Genomic DNA, 16,099 nt, shown 5'->3' with positions numbered 1-16,099 from the left:
TATCTATTGAAAAATAACAGATATACAAGCTTGGTGCTGCCCTACAAGCTTGTATATTGGATTTGGAATATTTTCTTCTTGGGGGTCCCTGATACATAATATTTTTCGAGATGGGGGTCGACGGCCAAATACATAACTCCAGGGGTCCTTGGAGTTTGAAAACCACTGATGATAGAAACATGCGTTTATTTCAAAAACCTAAGGATTTAGAAGGCATTTTGTAGAATCAAGTCAAAATATATAAAAAAAAAAAAACGTTTTCACGATTTTTCAAAAATAGCAGATCTACAAGCTTGTATATATTCTATTTTTTAATAGTTAAAGCATATAATAATGGTTAAAATAATAATGTGTTCCTGGTCTTAATGGGTTAAATTGAATAATGATAATAATAATCATCATCATATAGCATTTTGTCATACTGTAGATTCAAATCACCTGAAAATGAATATCAGCAAGTGTGTGGAGGAGGGTTGTGGGGGGGAAGTGTCTTAAATATTTTTTATTGCAAAATATTGTTATTAAATACAGTTTACAAAGTAAAACATGGCATTCATATCAATTATTGAGAAAAAGACAAGCCTATGTCAAATGAAAGTTTTTTTTTTCTTTTTTTCTTTTTTTTTTTAGCAGAGAAGCATTTTGGTTATCATGTCCAGAGTATTTTATTTATTATTACCCTTATTATTATTATTATTTTTAAGCAGTTGACTACGGCAATGTTCAAACCTAGCTCTGGTCCATAGCGTTAAAGGAGTTCTCCTTAACGCTATGTCACTAACCATCCGCTGCACCCGCAAGAAAGCCTGCACCTCTCGTCTGGTCCAAAGATAACAAATACAGTTTCTCTACTCACCAAAACAAAAGACGGCTTTTGGGAGTTGAAAGACTTTCCTTAGCACTCGGAGCCCCCCACCTCACGTCTAAAATACACTTTTTGGCCAGAAAATAAATATTTCACCGGAGGTTTTAGCTACTCCACAGTGCCCTTACAGATCTTGTCAATAGAAATGTCCATTGACCAGATTTGTCATTTTTGGACGATTTTTGAAAAATATCTCAAATGTTAGGAAACTTTTGGATAATGTAGAATTGTTTTTACATAAAATCTTCTCTTCTGGTGGTCTCTGGCACAAAACATTTTCAGTTCGGGGTCCAAATACTGTACATTTTGGGGGTCCTTGACATGGAAAATGTTTGAGAACTACTGACAAAGGCACTGGCAGGCTTGGCAGCTAACAAAAATACAAATTAAAAACACCTGTGGACACAGCCCCTAAAGTGTGCAATAAGTTACAAGTTGAAAGATATGTTTTCGTTTTAAAACTGCCTGAGCATTTAAATAACAAAATGTTTGTGTGTACTGTATGAATTCATAATCCTGCTGCTTCAAAGATATTTCTTTAACTGGTGTTTGATATGGAAAATTGCTAGAAAAGAAAACTACAATAGACACATTATGACACTTAAATGGTGATTTATAAGTGTGTGCTCTTCAGTGGTACTTCTTTATTGTGGAGTTCCGTTTCGACTTTCCCATTCTCTGTTGTTCTGAAATAAATAAACAGTAACAATGTTTTAAAATCGTGCTGCGACGTGTACATCAGCTATTTTTGGTTATTAGTTATTTTAAGGTTAAAGAGTATTTGAAGTGGTCAAACTAGCAATATAATAGTTTAGAAGCATCTTCCATAAACATGAATGGCTTCAGACATTTCATAAAAGCAACATTCTACCACTTTTTCTAGTCACATGTTCAAATACTGGATTCTGATTGGCTAAATTCCGGAGGTTATGGCAGAACAACCGCCGCAGTTGTGTGAGGACGAGATCAATGCGCCTCAGTGTACATCCGGGGACTTCAGGAGGTAGTCGGAACACCTTTCCCCCAACCAACATATGACGGTCGTAGCGGTCCTATGTTTACTAACGTGCGTACGACGTCGCCGATTTATTTGGATCCAATGCAATCCGCCAACTTTAAAGCCCCTTTTCTCTGAACCTATGCCTTTCTGGAAGCGAACAGCCTCTATTTACGGCCGGAACGGTCCTTCTAACTGACGTTAGCTTAGCTGTATGCTAGACATCTTTCTCTGCATGGAGTTGGCGTCATCTGGTGGTGAGTAGAAGATGTTGTTTGTGGAACTATTTGCTGTCGTCGCGGAAGTTTTATAGGCAATAATGATTGTAACTTAATATCCTTGCAAGTTACAACTATGTGTTTTCTTTCATGTATACGGAAAAAAGTGGTAGAAAAGCTATTTACCACTCGGGGTCGGACATTATGCTCTGATAATGTCCTGTGTGAGGGTGTTATCGGACTCGGCTTCGCCTCGTCCGATCACCCCCTCACACAGGACATTATCAGAGCATAATGTCCTCTCACTCGGGGTAAATTGCTTACTTTAAAGCCTCAATCTGGGATTTCTTCAACTGGTTGCCTGGCTGTGTATATAGAACAGCAGCAACATAGGTTTAGATTAGAATGATAATACCTAAAACATCATCATTACATATTTCAGTCACAGGATTTTGTTTTGCTTTATCCTATCCACGAGTTTCCTACGCCCCATAGTGCATTGCGCAAACGTCTGCACCGAGGTTCCGCCGCCGATTTACAAGCTCACAACGGGTTGCATCTGCGACGCGACGTGAGCTTGTATGTCTGCTGTTAAACCCGGAAGTTTGGTCCTGATAGTCTCCAGTAAACTCCCGCGGAAACTTGTGGATAGACGGGTTTCTTGTTTACAAACATTGAGACTAAATGCACAGCTGAATGTATCATGTAATCAATTCCCACCAATCCCCAAACCTGTTGTTTTGGGGAGCGCTGGTTTCATTGGCTAATTTTGGTACCGAACCTGCGCACGCATCTACTTCTTATCAGTGTAACGTGGACCAGAAACCCGTCCATTAGCACCTGGAACCACTTTAACCATTATTTTATGCTTTAACTATTCAAAAATACCAGATATACAAGCTCACAGCGCGGCACTGAGTGCTGCGCTGTGAGCTTGTAGATCTGCTATATTTGAAAAATTGTGGATTTTTCAGCAAATCTTTAAATCTGAATACCGGTATATATTTTCCCCGGGAACATGTAACTCAAATATTTGCTTCTGGGGGGTCCTTGATACATAATATTTCGAGAAGGGGGTCCACAGCCAAATACTTATACATTTGGGTGTCCTTAGCTTGACATGAAAAAGTTTGAGAACCACAGATTATAGAAACCTGAGTTTTTCAAAAACCTTTAGAAGACATTTATAGAATCGGGTCAAAATAAAAGACTTGCACAAATGTTCACGACATTTCAAAAATAGCAGATCTACAAGCTCGCAGCGCAGCACTCTCTGTGCAGCACTGTGAGCTTGTAGATCTGCTATTTTTCAATAGTTAAAGCATAAAATAATGGTTCAAGTAATAATGTGTTCCAGCCAGGTCTTCGATCCATTCCTGTCCGTCTGCCTATTGTCACTTATCCACAATATACCGAGCTTACGTTTCCTCGGTGTGATCCTGAAGTTCAGTGTTGAGGGTCTCGGGCAGTAGGAAGCAGAGCCCCCCGCCAACGAAGGGCAGGATGCCATACACTAACATGGGGATGGCAGGGTGGAAGACCTCCAGCAGCCCGATCAGTGGAGCCAGGATCCCCGCCACTCGAGCACACATGGAGTTAAGACCCACGCCGTTCTGCCTGCGCGCGCACACACACCCACACACACACACACACACACACACACACACACACACACACAGATGTAAACTAAAGTAGCTAAGTACATACAGCAGGGGTGTCCAAACCTTTTCCAAAGGGGGCCACATTAGAAAATATGAAAACACCAAAGGGCCGACTATATCTCCTGATAAAATGTACTTTCGGTTGGACTGTGTCAAAGTCACATACATATGCATCCCATTTAAACAATTTTATTTACCATCATCAATATAATGGTCTTTTGTCAGTACACAAATAACCTTATTTCACATTACCAAATGTAACCAGACGTGCAAGGTAAAAAATAAAATAAAATAGTCTTTCTTTGACCCCTTCAGAATGAGACAACAGGGAACAAGGAATCTTGACAAACTCTGGGTAAATATTCTCGTTTGACGGTGCTGGCGGGGCCGTTTATAATACAATTTAGGAATGAAGCCGCGGGCCGCATAAAAGGTGTCCTCGGGCCGCATTTGGCCCCCGGGCCGCACTTTGGACACCCCTGACATACAGTATACTCAAGTAATGTAATTAAGTACAATTTTGAGGTGCTTTTACTTGACTGGAGTATTTCCAATTTTCTGTACTTTTACTTCTACTCCACTACACTCCATCGTCAAAGAAAGCACTCTCTCTGTTTTGTTCCTTTTCATTTGCGGAGCATTAGAGAAGTCTATTCTTGAGAGATTACTACATCTCAGACAATTATTGTAAAACTTTAGCTACTAGCTACTTTGTAGATTTGGATTATTATTACAAAAGATACATTAACCGATTCAGCCCTATACAGTACATTTCGGCCATTTGAACATAGACGATCTACAAGCTCCTAATGCGTCGCGATCATTATGAGCTTGTAGATCTGCTATTTTCAAAAGATATTTATGAATGTAATACATTTGAAAACTTGTGAAATGGGACATTCAGCATAATGAGTACTTTCTACTTTTGGTACTTTAAGTACAAACCAATACAATACCAAAAAAATCATGATTTAAAAAAAATGCCTAATTAAAAAAAGGAAAACCCAATTACAAGCTGTCAATGCGTCTGCAACACATTGACAGCTTGTAATTAGGCTATTTTCTTTATTTAAAAAATCGTCACACATACACATAATGCAGGGTTAACATTTATACATCATTCAATGCCATAGCCTGCAGGGAGTATGCTACCCTCACAAATACCATGGTAATTAGGCTATTTTTGCTGCGCAACATGCTTTCATAGAAGACATGGAATTCAAATGACTGAAAACAGTCATGGCGACTGAGAACTTTAAAGGGCCACTTCACCTCTGGGACAACCAGATCTTATTTTATTGTTGTTTGGGACACGATCAAGACCCGAGATACTTAAACTCCTTCACCTGGAGTAAAGCCTCATTCCCTACTTGGACTGCACAATCCATCGGTTTCCTGCTGAGAACCATGGCCTCAGATTTAGAGATGCTGATCCTCATTTCGGCCGCTGTACTCTCGGCTGCGAACCGGTCCAGTGAGAGCTGAAGGTCTCGGACCGATGGTGCCATCAGGACCACGTCATCCGCAAAAAGCAGTGAAGCAACCCCCAGCTCACCGAGCCTCTTGTATCTGAGGTTCGATTATCGGCCGGACCCTCCTTTCCAGTACCTTGGCGTAAACTTTCCCGGGGAGGCTGAGCAATGTGATACCTCTGTAATTAGCACACACCCTCTGGTCCCCCTTTTTGAAAAGTGGAACCACCACCCCGGTCTGCCACTCCCTCGGCACTGTCCCAGACTTCCATGTGATGTTGAACAGACGTATCAGCCACGACAGCCCCTCAACACCCAGAGCCTTCAGCATTTCTGGACGAATCTCATCAACCCCCGGGGCTTTGCCACTGTGGAGTTGTTTAACTACCTCAGTGACTTCCTTCCGGGAGATCGACGCAGACCCTCCATCACTATAAACTATTGAGTTTAGGAGTTCCTCAAAGTGTTCCTTCCAACGCCCTACGACTTCCTCATTTGAGGTCAGCAGATGCAGTCGCTAAATCGCACTGTGGTGAAGAAAAAAGAGTTGAGGTCACTTCATGACCTAAGGTCATGAAGTGTGGGTCATGACCAAAAGTATAAGGTTGCGGGTGCAAGCGGCCGAAATGGGTTTCCTCAGACGGGTGGCTGGTATCTCCCTTAGAGATAGGGTGAGAAGTTCAGTCACCCGAGAGAGACTTGGAGTAGAACCGCTGCTCCTACACTTGGAAAGGAGTCAGCTTAGGTGGTTCAGGCATCTAGTACGGATGTCCCCTGAGCGCCTTCCTAGGAAGGTCCTCGATGCGCGTCCCACTGGGAGGAGACCCCGTGGCAGACCAAAGACCAGATGGAGGGATTATATCTCCAAACTGGCTTGGGAACGCCTCGGTATACTCCCTGAGGGAGTGGAGGAAGTTGCTCAGGATAAGGAAATCTGGAGGTCTCAGTTGAAACTGTTACCCCCGCGACCCGATTCCGGATAAGCGGTTGAAGATGGATGGATGGATGAATGGATGGGACACGATCAACACAATCCTGAGTTATTTGTTGTGTTCAATCTGTGTTTTTAGATATTTTAGTATTTCAGCATGACTAGTGATGCATTTTGCATCATCACTGATGCGTTTTGCATCATATGATGCAAAACGCATCACTAGTATATGCTGAAATACTAAAATATCTCAAGACACAGATTGAACACAAAAAATAACTCAGGATGAGGATTGTGTTGATCGTGTCCCAAACGACAATAAAATAAGATCGGGTTGTCCCAGAGGTGAAGTGGCCCTTTAATCTATGCAATCAGTAAGCAGTGCAGGTTAAAATTGCATTTCATATCATATCATCAACCTAAAATAAGATCAAGAGAGACCTTATGACTATGAGAGACATTTATTTTTACCTTACAACAGTTGGGTAGAGCTCTGCAGTATAAACATAAACTATGGTGAAAGATGCAGCCAGAGTGAACTTCGCAACCACTGCAATGACGGTTACCACCACAGGAAGATCTGAGAGGGAGATGACAAAGAACATTAAGGAGACGCACAGAGAGCTTCTATTCACTTACGTTCACTTCTCCTGAAACAATAACAATCAAATATGTGTGTTAGGAGGAGGTTTGGGAAAAGCCGGAAAGCATCAGAGTAATTTGAGATTTGAGCGATATATACAGTACAGTGATTGGTTATTCAAAATAGCAGATATACAAGCTCACAGTGTGGCATGAAGTGATGAGCTATGATCTGGAACAAAATCTTTTATGATGTGTCGGTAGCCAAATACAAATCATTTGGGGGTCCTTGACATGAAAAAGTTTGAGCACCACTGATATTGCAACATACGTTTTTCTGAAAACTAAGGATACAGGAGAGATATCGGCCTCGGGTCGTAATGGGTTAAAGCAGTGGTTATCAAAGTGGGGTCCGGGGACCCCCACAGGGGTCCTTGAGGGAGTTCCTGGGGGTCCCCTGCTAAATGATAGTTAGAACCAAATGGACCATTATGGGGCTGTAACTCAGAGTGTACAAATGAGACCAAACGGACCCTAACCAATCCATTTGTACACTCTCAGAGTTAAATTAGCATTGATTTTACAATATGAATTGGGGTCCCTAGCCTGATGAATGTTAAACTGGGAGTCCTTGAAATTAGACTGTTTGAGAATCACTGCTAGAGCCGTAAAAAACTTCTCTTATGAGGGTCCCTGTCACTCTTTTCAAATGGGGATCCACGTGCTAATAAGTGTCAATTTGGGGGTCCTTGACATGAAAAAGTTTGAGAACCACTGGTTTAACAGGTGAATGTTTCATGTTACAGTACCCTTTGGTATAGCGAGGATCACCAGGCAAGCAGTGCCCCCGAAGAACAGAGCCGCTGCTTGGCATATTCTCCTGCCAAAGTACTCGATGAGAGGCAGACTGCCCAGGCGAGCAGGGAGTTCTGCTATGCCAAAGATGAGCTGCGTGAGATAGACGTCCACGCCGAAATTACCAACGTTTAGGCTCACTCCGTAGTAGACAAGACTTGTTACAAACCTGGAAAAAGAATATGAGAGATGTCTTCCCCGTTGATGGAAAGAGTACACAAAAACGGTACCGTCTGCACAAATCGTGTGCAATACAGGTACAGTACATGTATTAGTATTGAGAGAAAGGATTGGAAAGCAGAATTCCCACAACACTCCAGATCAAATTAAAAGCCTTAAGGTTCGTGGCTCGATAATGTCATGAAAGTGTTTAAATAGCCAGCACACAAGGAAGGTCCTTTTCACATTATTTACCTCTCAAGGACAGAAACAACGGACGCGTTCCAACCAAACAGGTCTTCCTCAGCGTCTTCCTCAGTGCTGAGGACGACCCGTTTGGTTGAAATGTGTCTGTTTCTGTCCGTGAGAGCCTGAGGAAACAAAAAACGTGAAAATGACATTGATTGAGAGCTGGTGTCATTAGCAGGATCGAAACACACGTTTAAACATTCAATTAACCAAGTCCACTAGGCACATACTTACCAGAGATAATTCAATATGAGAGCCCGCTTTCTCAAATATGAGATCCTGAAAAGGTCCAACATGTTCCCTGATTTGGGTGTGGCCTCAGCCTCCAGCTAAACAAATCAATCATCATCATCACATCCTTCATTTAACCAGGTGAATGTGAGCCAAGAGAGCAGCATGAACACTGTTACAACAATAAACACAAACAATACATACAGGCAAATGTAACTGGCATCATTGTCATACTTTAAATAATATACATTTACATTTAAAGGGATATTTCACACAAAAAACAGACACTTTGAGGTGGATCAGACACGCCCCCTTCCTATACAAAACCTATTGTAACTTTAAACTCCATTTTAACCATGACAGATTCATCGAAAACACAGTCCTTTTTTTTTCCGGTGACTCCCGACACTCTCCTAATATGTGAGAAGGCCGTTTTTTCTTTTTTTTTGATAACTTGATTTTATTTATTTATTTTGTTATAATTTTTGGGGAAAATTAAAATAATAAAATACAATAAAAAACGTAATGAAAATAAATGAAGAACGTAATTGAAAAAACACAGCCTTCTCCGTATTAGGAGAGCAGTATTAGTCACCAGAAAAAAGGACAGTGTTTTTGATGAATCTATCATGGTTAAAATGGAGATAGGAAGGGGGCGTGTCTGATAAAATACTGAATCAATCACCTCAAAAACTGCCCCGGGTGTTCCCAAAAGCCTGATTAGACGATAAAATGACGAAAGGTTTTTATTAAAGTGAAATATCCCTTTAACTGGCTTCTCTGGTGTTCCGTTTCGGTTACAGCCAGCAGACAATAAATACAGAACAGCATATAGCTGATGCACATTACCTTGTCGAGCAGAGCTTCTGGGACCTCCCTGCCGTTCACCCGGGCAGCTTTCCTGACCTCCTTTCTGACCTCTTCCAGCCTGCCCTGCGTCATGAGCCACCGAGCCGACTCTGGGAGAATCCTGTGGAGTTGAGTCATTCCATTTATTTCACTCGGTTCCACAGGAACCAGCGTTCTAGAGATTGAGAACCAGTGACATAAATAACACATAACAGCCAACTGACCAATAAAAAACTCCCAGAATGACGACAGGGCCGGAGAGAACCACCTGCAGGACTCTCCAGTCGCGTATGCCATAGGCGATGCCTGACAGGATCATCAGTCCAATGGCATAGTGGGAGTGGGAGAAAATGGTGAACAGCGCCCGTTTAGAGGAACCAGTCCACTCGGCCCCTTCAAAGACATAACACACAACATTTGGCTTGGCTGCCAATTTAATTCCCCATACATTTCAACTGCAATGTATCGTGTCAATAAATCATAATGTTAGACTAGATACCAAATATGTTATTCATACTTTTAGAGCTTATCATAATGAGGACAGAGATAACAAATACTGTATACAGTATATCACTAGTAAGACGCCTCAGGGCGACACACGACCTCGCCCGAGGTGGCGACAATTCTTGGCCATCTGACCATTATGTATAACGGACCAGTAACCCATATACTGTATGGAGACCCCTGGTACCCATATATGGAGACCATGTACTGTATATGGAGCTAACTCAGTTATTTGTTATGTTAAAGTCCTATGATGTCTATATCTGACATCATACCCTTTTACTGTATGCCCATACATGTTGATCCCTGTCTGTAGAACCAGTCAGTGTGGTATGTGGCCGATGTGGCCTCCATATATGGGCATTCCCATATGAAATCCTGTTAGATATGGGCTTAATATTGATGACATCAGGGAACTCCATATATGGGCATAAAAGGGATTCTGTTAGTGTGAAATCACAGTGAAGCCAGAGCGTGATGGCAGAGCAGCAAACCCATTCTGTTAAGAGTGGTTCCCCTGACATCACAGTGATGTCAGAGCAACAAACCCATAGAACCACAGCGTCAGGCGTGACAGACAGACAGAGACACACAGAGATACACACATATGGACAAGCTGTGACAGTTCACATACTAAACTTGGGACCTACGGTCGCAGAAAGTCCCTAAAAGGCTAAAACTCATGAATGGCTGAAACGCACCCATAAAAAAGGCAGGAATTGTGATTTTTGAATGAGTTTGATAGCGATCATTTTCTACCCTTCACAATTGTGACTCTTTAAGTAGCTGCCTTCTTCAGGGCATATGAGTATATCATAACAAGATAGGTTTTACCAAAACAATAGCTACTTAGTCCTAGTGCGACATCTAGACTACTACAAGCTATCCAGTATCAATGATGTATCATAAGAGCTAATTTAGTGAACGAACACATGATCTACTCTATAAAGTCACACATAATCAATCATGATAATCTCTAATCTACTACGGTGACCACCTTCTTGTCTGTTGAAGACTTCTATTTAGATTATTCTGCCGCTGGCCGGCACCACTACAAGGACTTTGGTGTGCGTAGCATTCTCGTGCACAGTATCACATTGCTGTTTGGGTGTAAAAACAGCACTAACCCAGGGTTCCATTTTAAAAGTATGGATATTCCAATGTTCTAATATTTAAAAGTAAAATGTAAGACTTTTTAAGGATCTGCGGGAACCCTGTTAACAGCCCCGCTCAAACGACTGGCTTACACTTGACGTTCCACATGTCCAGTCTGAACAAACAGTGGAAAAATCTGCTTTCTGCTATGATGCTCCAGTTTCATGGAACAATCTACAACTCGCGCTAAAAATGGACATGGACAATTTAATAACCTGCTCATAAATCTCCCTATCTCACTATGCATTTGTTATCTGTTTGTGTTTCATGTATGTGTTTTAATTGTTGATTTTGTGTGTGTAATCTCTACAGCATTGCAAATGAGGGTAAATAACGTTTTCAATCAATCAATCAATCAATCAATCAAGGTGGATACACAGTACATAACATGCCGCCCTGAGACGAGGTTGTAGCAGCAGGTAATATAGAAAGAAATCCATTCACTGCTGTTTTCTGCTGTAGAAGCCAAGGTACGACCGACAGTGGAACAGCCAAGTATCATCACGTCTCGTAAACACGACTATAAACCCAGGGGAACGGCGTACCTACCTAGGACAAACGTGTTGATGGAAATGCCAGAGATTGAAACACCTACGACAAATCGTAGGGCTATGTAAACATAGATGTTAGGGGAGAAAGCAGCTCCCACACCAAACACCAGCTGGAGAAGCAGGGAGAGCAGAATCACAAAACGACGACCGAACCTGCACAGAGAAAAGCGAGAGGTCTACATCTTAGGGCTGGTGGGCAAAATACAGTAGATCAATTCAATTCCGATATTTAGAACCAATAACTAACTTAATCTCGCTGATGTAGGTTAATTTATGCATCGAGAGACATCTCTCTCTCTCTCTCTCTCTCTCTCTCTCTCTCTCTAATATTAATGCTGTCCAAATTAACACGTTATTAACGATTTGGACAGCATTAATATTATATATATATATCTCAATGAATCACCACGAAAACTTTTAATTAGACCTATTAAATCTACTATGTCCTAATACTTTCTGTCTCTCTCTCTCTCGCTCTCCCTGTTTCCTGTCCATCTATTCTACACTATACCTACAGTATAAATAAAGACAGAAAATCCCCCCCAAAAATATAAAAATAAAATATATCTAGCACAGAGGAGGGCAAGTCTGTAGAGACAACTGTCAGCTGCTACTTGAGGGATGATTGTCAACCATGAACAGCAAATCACTGACTTAACATAAATGTGGCTTTAGTTGTCAGACACTGTATAAGTTACCATAGGTTATCTATTAACTGCTCCGCAGTGCAAATATTACATGAGCTTTCAGGTGGACCTTGAGAAAGATGAGGAGACCATGTGCTATATTAGAGCAGTGGTTCTCCTTTTCATGCCGCGACCCCCAAAATAATCATATTTTAACTGGGGACCCCCCACCCTGACAAGCACTAAGAGTTGAGGCATTACATTTTGTATAACATGGTTCATGTATCTGTAAAAACAGCAGATCTACATACTCACAATGACTCACATTGCGAGGTGTTGTGAGCATGTAGATCGGCTATTTTCACAATTTCTGCCTCTAATATTTGACAATTTGGCCAATCTTTAATTTGTCATGTTAGAGGCATTAAAAAGTCCTTAAATTGTCACTTTAGAAATGTGCAGATACCCCCTAAACTTTATGCTGGTTTGTTTACTGTTGAGATGGGAAAACAATGTTGCGCATTAAGTTAATCATCTGGGGACCCCCCCAAAACAATTTGGGGGGTATATACGATAATGAATATTTTTTGATGACCTACAAGCTTAGACAATTATCTAGAAATGTATCATACCACAATTCACAATATCAATATAATATTGACAATACTGTATTGCTCAGCCCTATAGGAGCCACTATCCTGTAACAGTTTGCACAAGTGAGAGTAAATACCTGTCAGCCATTGGTCCAAATATCAGCGCTCCAATGAGAAGACCTGCCATGTAGATGGACTGTGAGGCCTCGTTTAAACCCCTGTTCTCACATACTAGATCAAACTAGAAGAGAACAGTGATCAGATTAAATAATATATTTCCAATTTAAAAAACATTTCTATTCCCTATTTTAAACAGTACAATATTTTGGTGTAAATATGAGTGACAAGCGACAACAAGAGCATACAAATGTGTATGACATAACCAAAGGTTATATATTCTAAAACGAGACACTAGAACAGGGGTAGGCAACCTTAGGCACGGGTGCCAACCTTGGCACACTGGCAGAAGTATGTGAGAGAGGAATTTTATTTTAAAATCAAATGTTGTTTTAAGCATGGTCAATTAAATTAAGTCGCCTAATTTGCAGCAAATTACGTTCCTGCAAATAATTCTACATTTATTTAAAATTCCGAACTTTGACTGGGGAGGGAATCGGGGAGATAGGTGGATTATTGCTGAGTCTAATGATCATTATAACAATGTCCTCCTGACAATTAAAATATGTCTGAATTGTTGATGGGGTGTCATTAAAATGTATGCTGACATGGCACACTGACTATCTAGAAAATAAAAACATGGCACTATTTCAAAAAGGTTGCTGGCCCCTGCACTAGAGGAAGTGGAAAAATAGCTGTTAAAGAGGACTAGTTGATTTCATAATGCATGGAACAAGGACCATGCATATGAGGCTACCAACTAGACAAGCCTTGGATCAAGACCATCACAGATGTATTATCGATTCTGACATTTATGATATTGATACGAAAGTAAAAGTCAGACTCAATACAATACAGCTATGATGATCCAAGGCTACAACTAGACATAACCGGTAGGCCTACAAGTGTTGAGTCTATAGTTTAATGTCTTTAGGATACAAAAACCTTTGCCATTATAGAATTTAGACTGCACAGCATTTATCATTTTAGCTTATTTGTTAGGAGAAATTTCTGACAAGCCTGCTTGACAGTAAAGTTAGATGTGAGCTGGGGACAGAGTTTGTGGGTTATGTAGCTACTGTAGGTGTTGTTGACAAGCTTGCAGTTTCAAAGTCCAAAAAAGAACTAGAGCATCTATAATGTAGAGATTGTAGACTATGGCAGTGCTGTTTTCTCTTTGTTGTTGTTGTTGTTTTGTGGGGGGGGGGGGGGGGGGGTGTATGTTATTTTGGCTTGTTTTGTGAAGTGTAATGGGGGGACACTAACACTATGCAATGTCCTTTGCATGCATATTATACCATCTAATTGTCCCCACTGAAAAATATTGAAATGTAAATAATGGTAGAATTGCTTTATGAATGTTCTGCTATGTTGAATTGAGTACAAAGGAACCCCAATGCAAACTAATAGCCTTCTTGTGGTCTTTATTCTTTTAGTTGAACTTGTACCAGTGAACTGTAGCCTACTGTCCTGAACTTTTTCCTATGCAAATTTCTAATAAAGTATTCAATCAATCAATCAATCAATCAATCAATCAATCAAGGTAGGCTAAATTAAAATGTATAACCTCATCTGGACCAGAGCAAGTACAATCGCCTACCTCTGTCACTATGCTGGAGGTGCCCGGCTTCGCCTGGTAATCCCATCCATCCATGCAGTGTGTGGTGCTGTTAATCCCGTATTCTTCAATGGTTTCCAGATCCAGATCCACAGGTGTGAACATCAAGCAGCTCTCGTACTGGCCGTCCTTGTCCACGGGCAGCGTGAGGTTCTTCTGCTGCTCCTGGGTCAAATTGGGGCCCCGGTCCAAGATCCAGCCGGTCCTGCAGTTGTGTGCGAAGCTGAGACCCGTGAACACCTGACCGAACATGTGGAACGCGGTGAAGACGTTGGGAATGCATATCGCAGCCAGCAAGCGTTTCTGGAACGCTCCAAACTCCCCGACCTCCTTCAGGACATCTCCGAAGCCGCTCATGATGCTACCATCAAAAAGCAAACGTTTATAATAGATGTGTTCCTGCGTAGACTACAACTGCTCCACTGTTGTTGATAGCCGTTTGACAGCAGTAATTGATTGCAATGTGTGAATCAAGTCCAGCTTGAACGTAGGAGGAGCTACCCCAGATTCATTGACAGCACACTCAGCATGTGTGCGTCTTGTTTATAACTCTATGGTGTGCGCACGTGCTAGACGTTGCGTTGTTCCAGTTGTTTACAGATGTGGAGGCTCTTATAACTTACTTACATCATGTGTGAGGTCGATGCACTCAGGGGCGCGCGTTGGGTTCAGACTGGGCAGGGGAATGTGTTGACTTGACAAAGACTTCCATATATATAGTTATTGAATAGCCTAGTCGTCTATCTATCAGCCAAGTGTTAAAGGTTGAACGAGACAGCAAAACACACGTACAGTAGACTACACTTTGAACTCATAGCCTACATTTTGGACTCATACTGTAGCAGGTAGCCTACACGAACAGCTGGCGTGGAAACATGACAATATCAGTAGCAGGGCAGGAATTTCAGGGAGGCCATGAAGGCCATGGCCGTGTTGCCTTGTAGGCCTACCCCTCAAAGAAATGCCACTGTGGCCTTAATGCCCCAGCTGACTGCAAGGCCTACCACTTTCTCCTCTGTCTCTTTCTTGTTAATATGTCTCTTACTTGTCATGTAGACAACACTGTCTTTTGTTGAAATTCTCAGCTATATCTTCATCCATGCCTTACCCCTTATTGGTATAAACTTCTTTGCCTTTGTTTTATTATTTTGAAAAACATTTGAGAACCACTGGCCACTGGTGCCAGTACACCTCGAAATGTCATGGCAAAGAACCATACCAAAAAATATCTTCCAAGCCAATGAATGATTTAATTTTAACTTAAGAGTTTAAGAGCCATGTTCTCAAATGCCCTTTGACAATAACACTCTAATACAGAGCCCGGGTTTTTACGCAAATGAATAATGACTGGTAGATGACGTCAATATGACATTTCTTCTCTAATTGTCTTTAGTGCTTTGAAAAGTTTAAAGCCATCACTAGGAAAAAATAGAAAGTGAAGAAGGTAAGAAAGTAAACAAAAGTTCAGAGATGGCCATGGAAATAATACACTTGACTTTTAAAGCAATTTTTGAAAATGGGTTATAAATTGCTCCATCTATGCCTTCTCTTTCAGCTTTCCTATACTTACTGGGATCAGGACTATAACCACTCTATCTCTTTAAAAACACAGCATGTGTTCTCCATCATGTCTACTTGACTAGTATGCATTTAGTATTTTGCCTTAAAACGACGAAATTCTAGGCCTGATCAGTAGCTATAAGAAAGACACTCCAGCAGTGTAAAATATAAATTTCATAGACGTGCTAGAACTCCTCCATGCTTTTTATGTTATTAATGTTGTGTATATTATTTAACTACAAACAGGAACTATGTCTTGTTGCAGCACTTAAAAGAACAGAGGCTACTTACACAAATAGGACACAA

The 16,099-nt window shown here is 41.2% G+C and overlaps 1 protein-coding gene across 1 annotated transcript; it reads right to left on the bottom strand.

The window, feature by feature from the left end:
• Nucleotides 1-473: 473 nt before the first annotated feature.
• On the bottom strand, nt 474-14,783 carry slc22a13b (solute carrier family 22 member 13b). The gene is made up of 10 exons (XM_080751989.1): nt 14,216-14,783; nt 12,636-12,739; nt 11,278-11,432; nt 9,294-9,462; nt 9,070-9,190; nt 8,224-8,318; nt 7,536-7,750; nt 6,616-6,724; nt 3,503-3,697; nt 474-1,551 (listed from the first exon to the last, which is right to left on the bottom strand). The coding sequence occupies exons 1-10, from the start codon at nt 14,588-14,590 to the stop codon at nt 1,479-1,481; spliced, it is 1,611 nt and encodes a 536-aa protein (XP_080608115.1). The 5' UTR covers nt 14,591-14,783; the 3' UTR covers nt 474-1,478.
• Between the last annotated feature and the right edge of the window lie 1,316 nt (nt 14,784-16,099).

The sequence above is a fragment of the Nannobrachium achirus genome (assembly GCF_963921795.1).
Source record: "Nannobrachium achirus genome assembly, chromosome: 21".
Taxonomy (NCBI): Eukaryota; Metazoa; Chordata; class Actinopteri; order Myctophiformes; family Myctophidae; genus Nannobrachium; species Nannobrachium achirus.
Note: the sequence above shows the minus strand (reverse complement) of the source record. Positions and strands in the feature narration are given on the sequence as shown.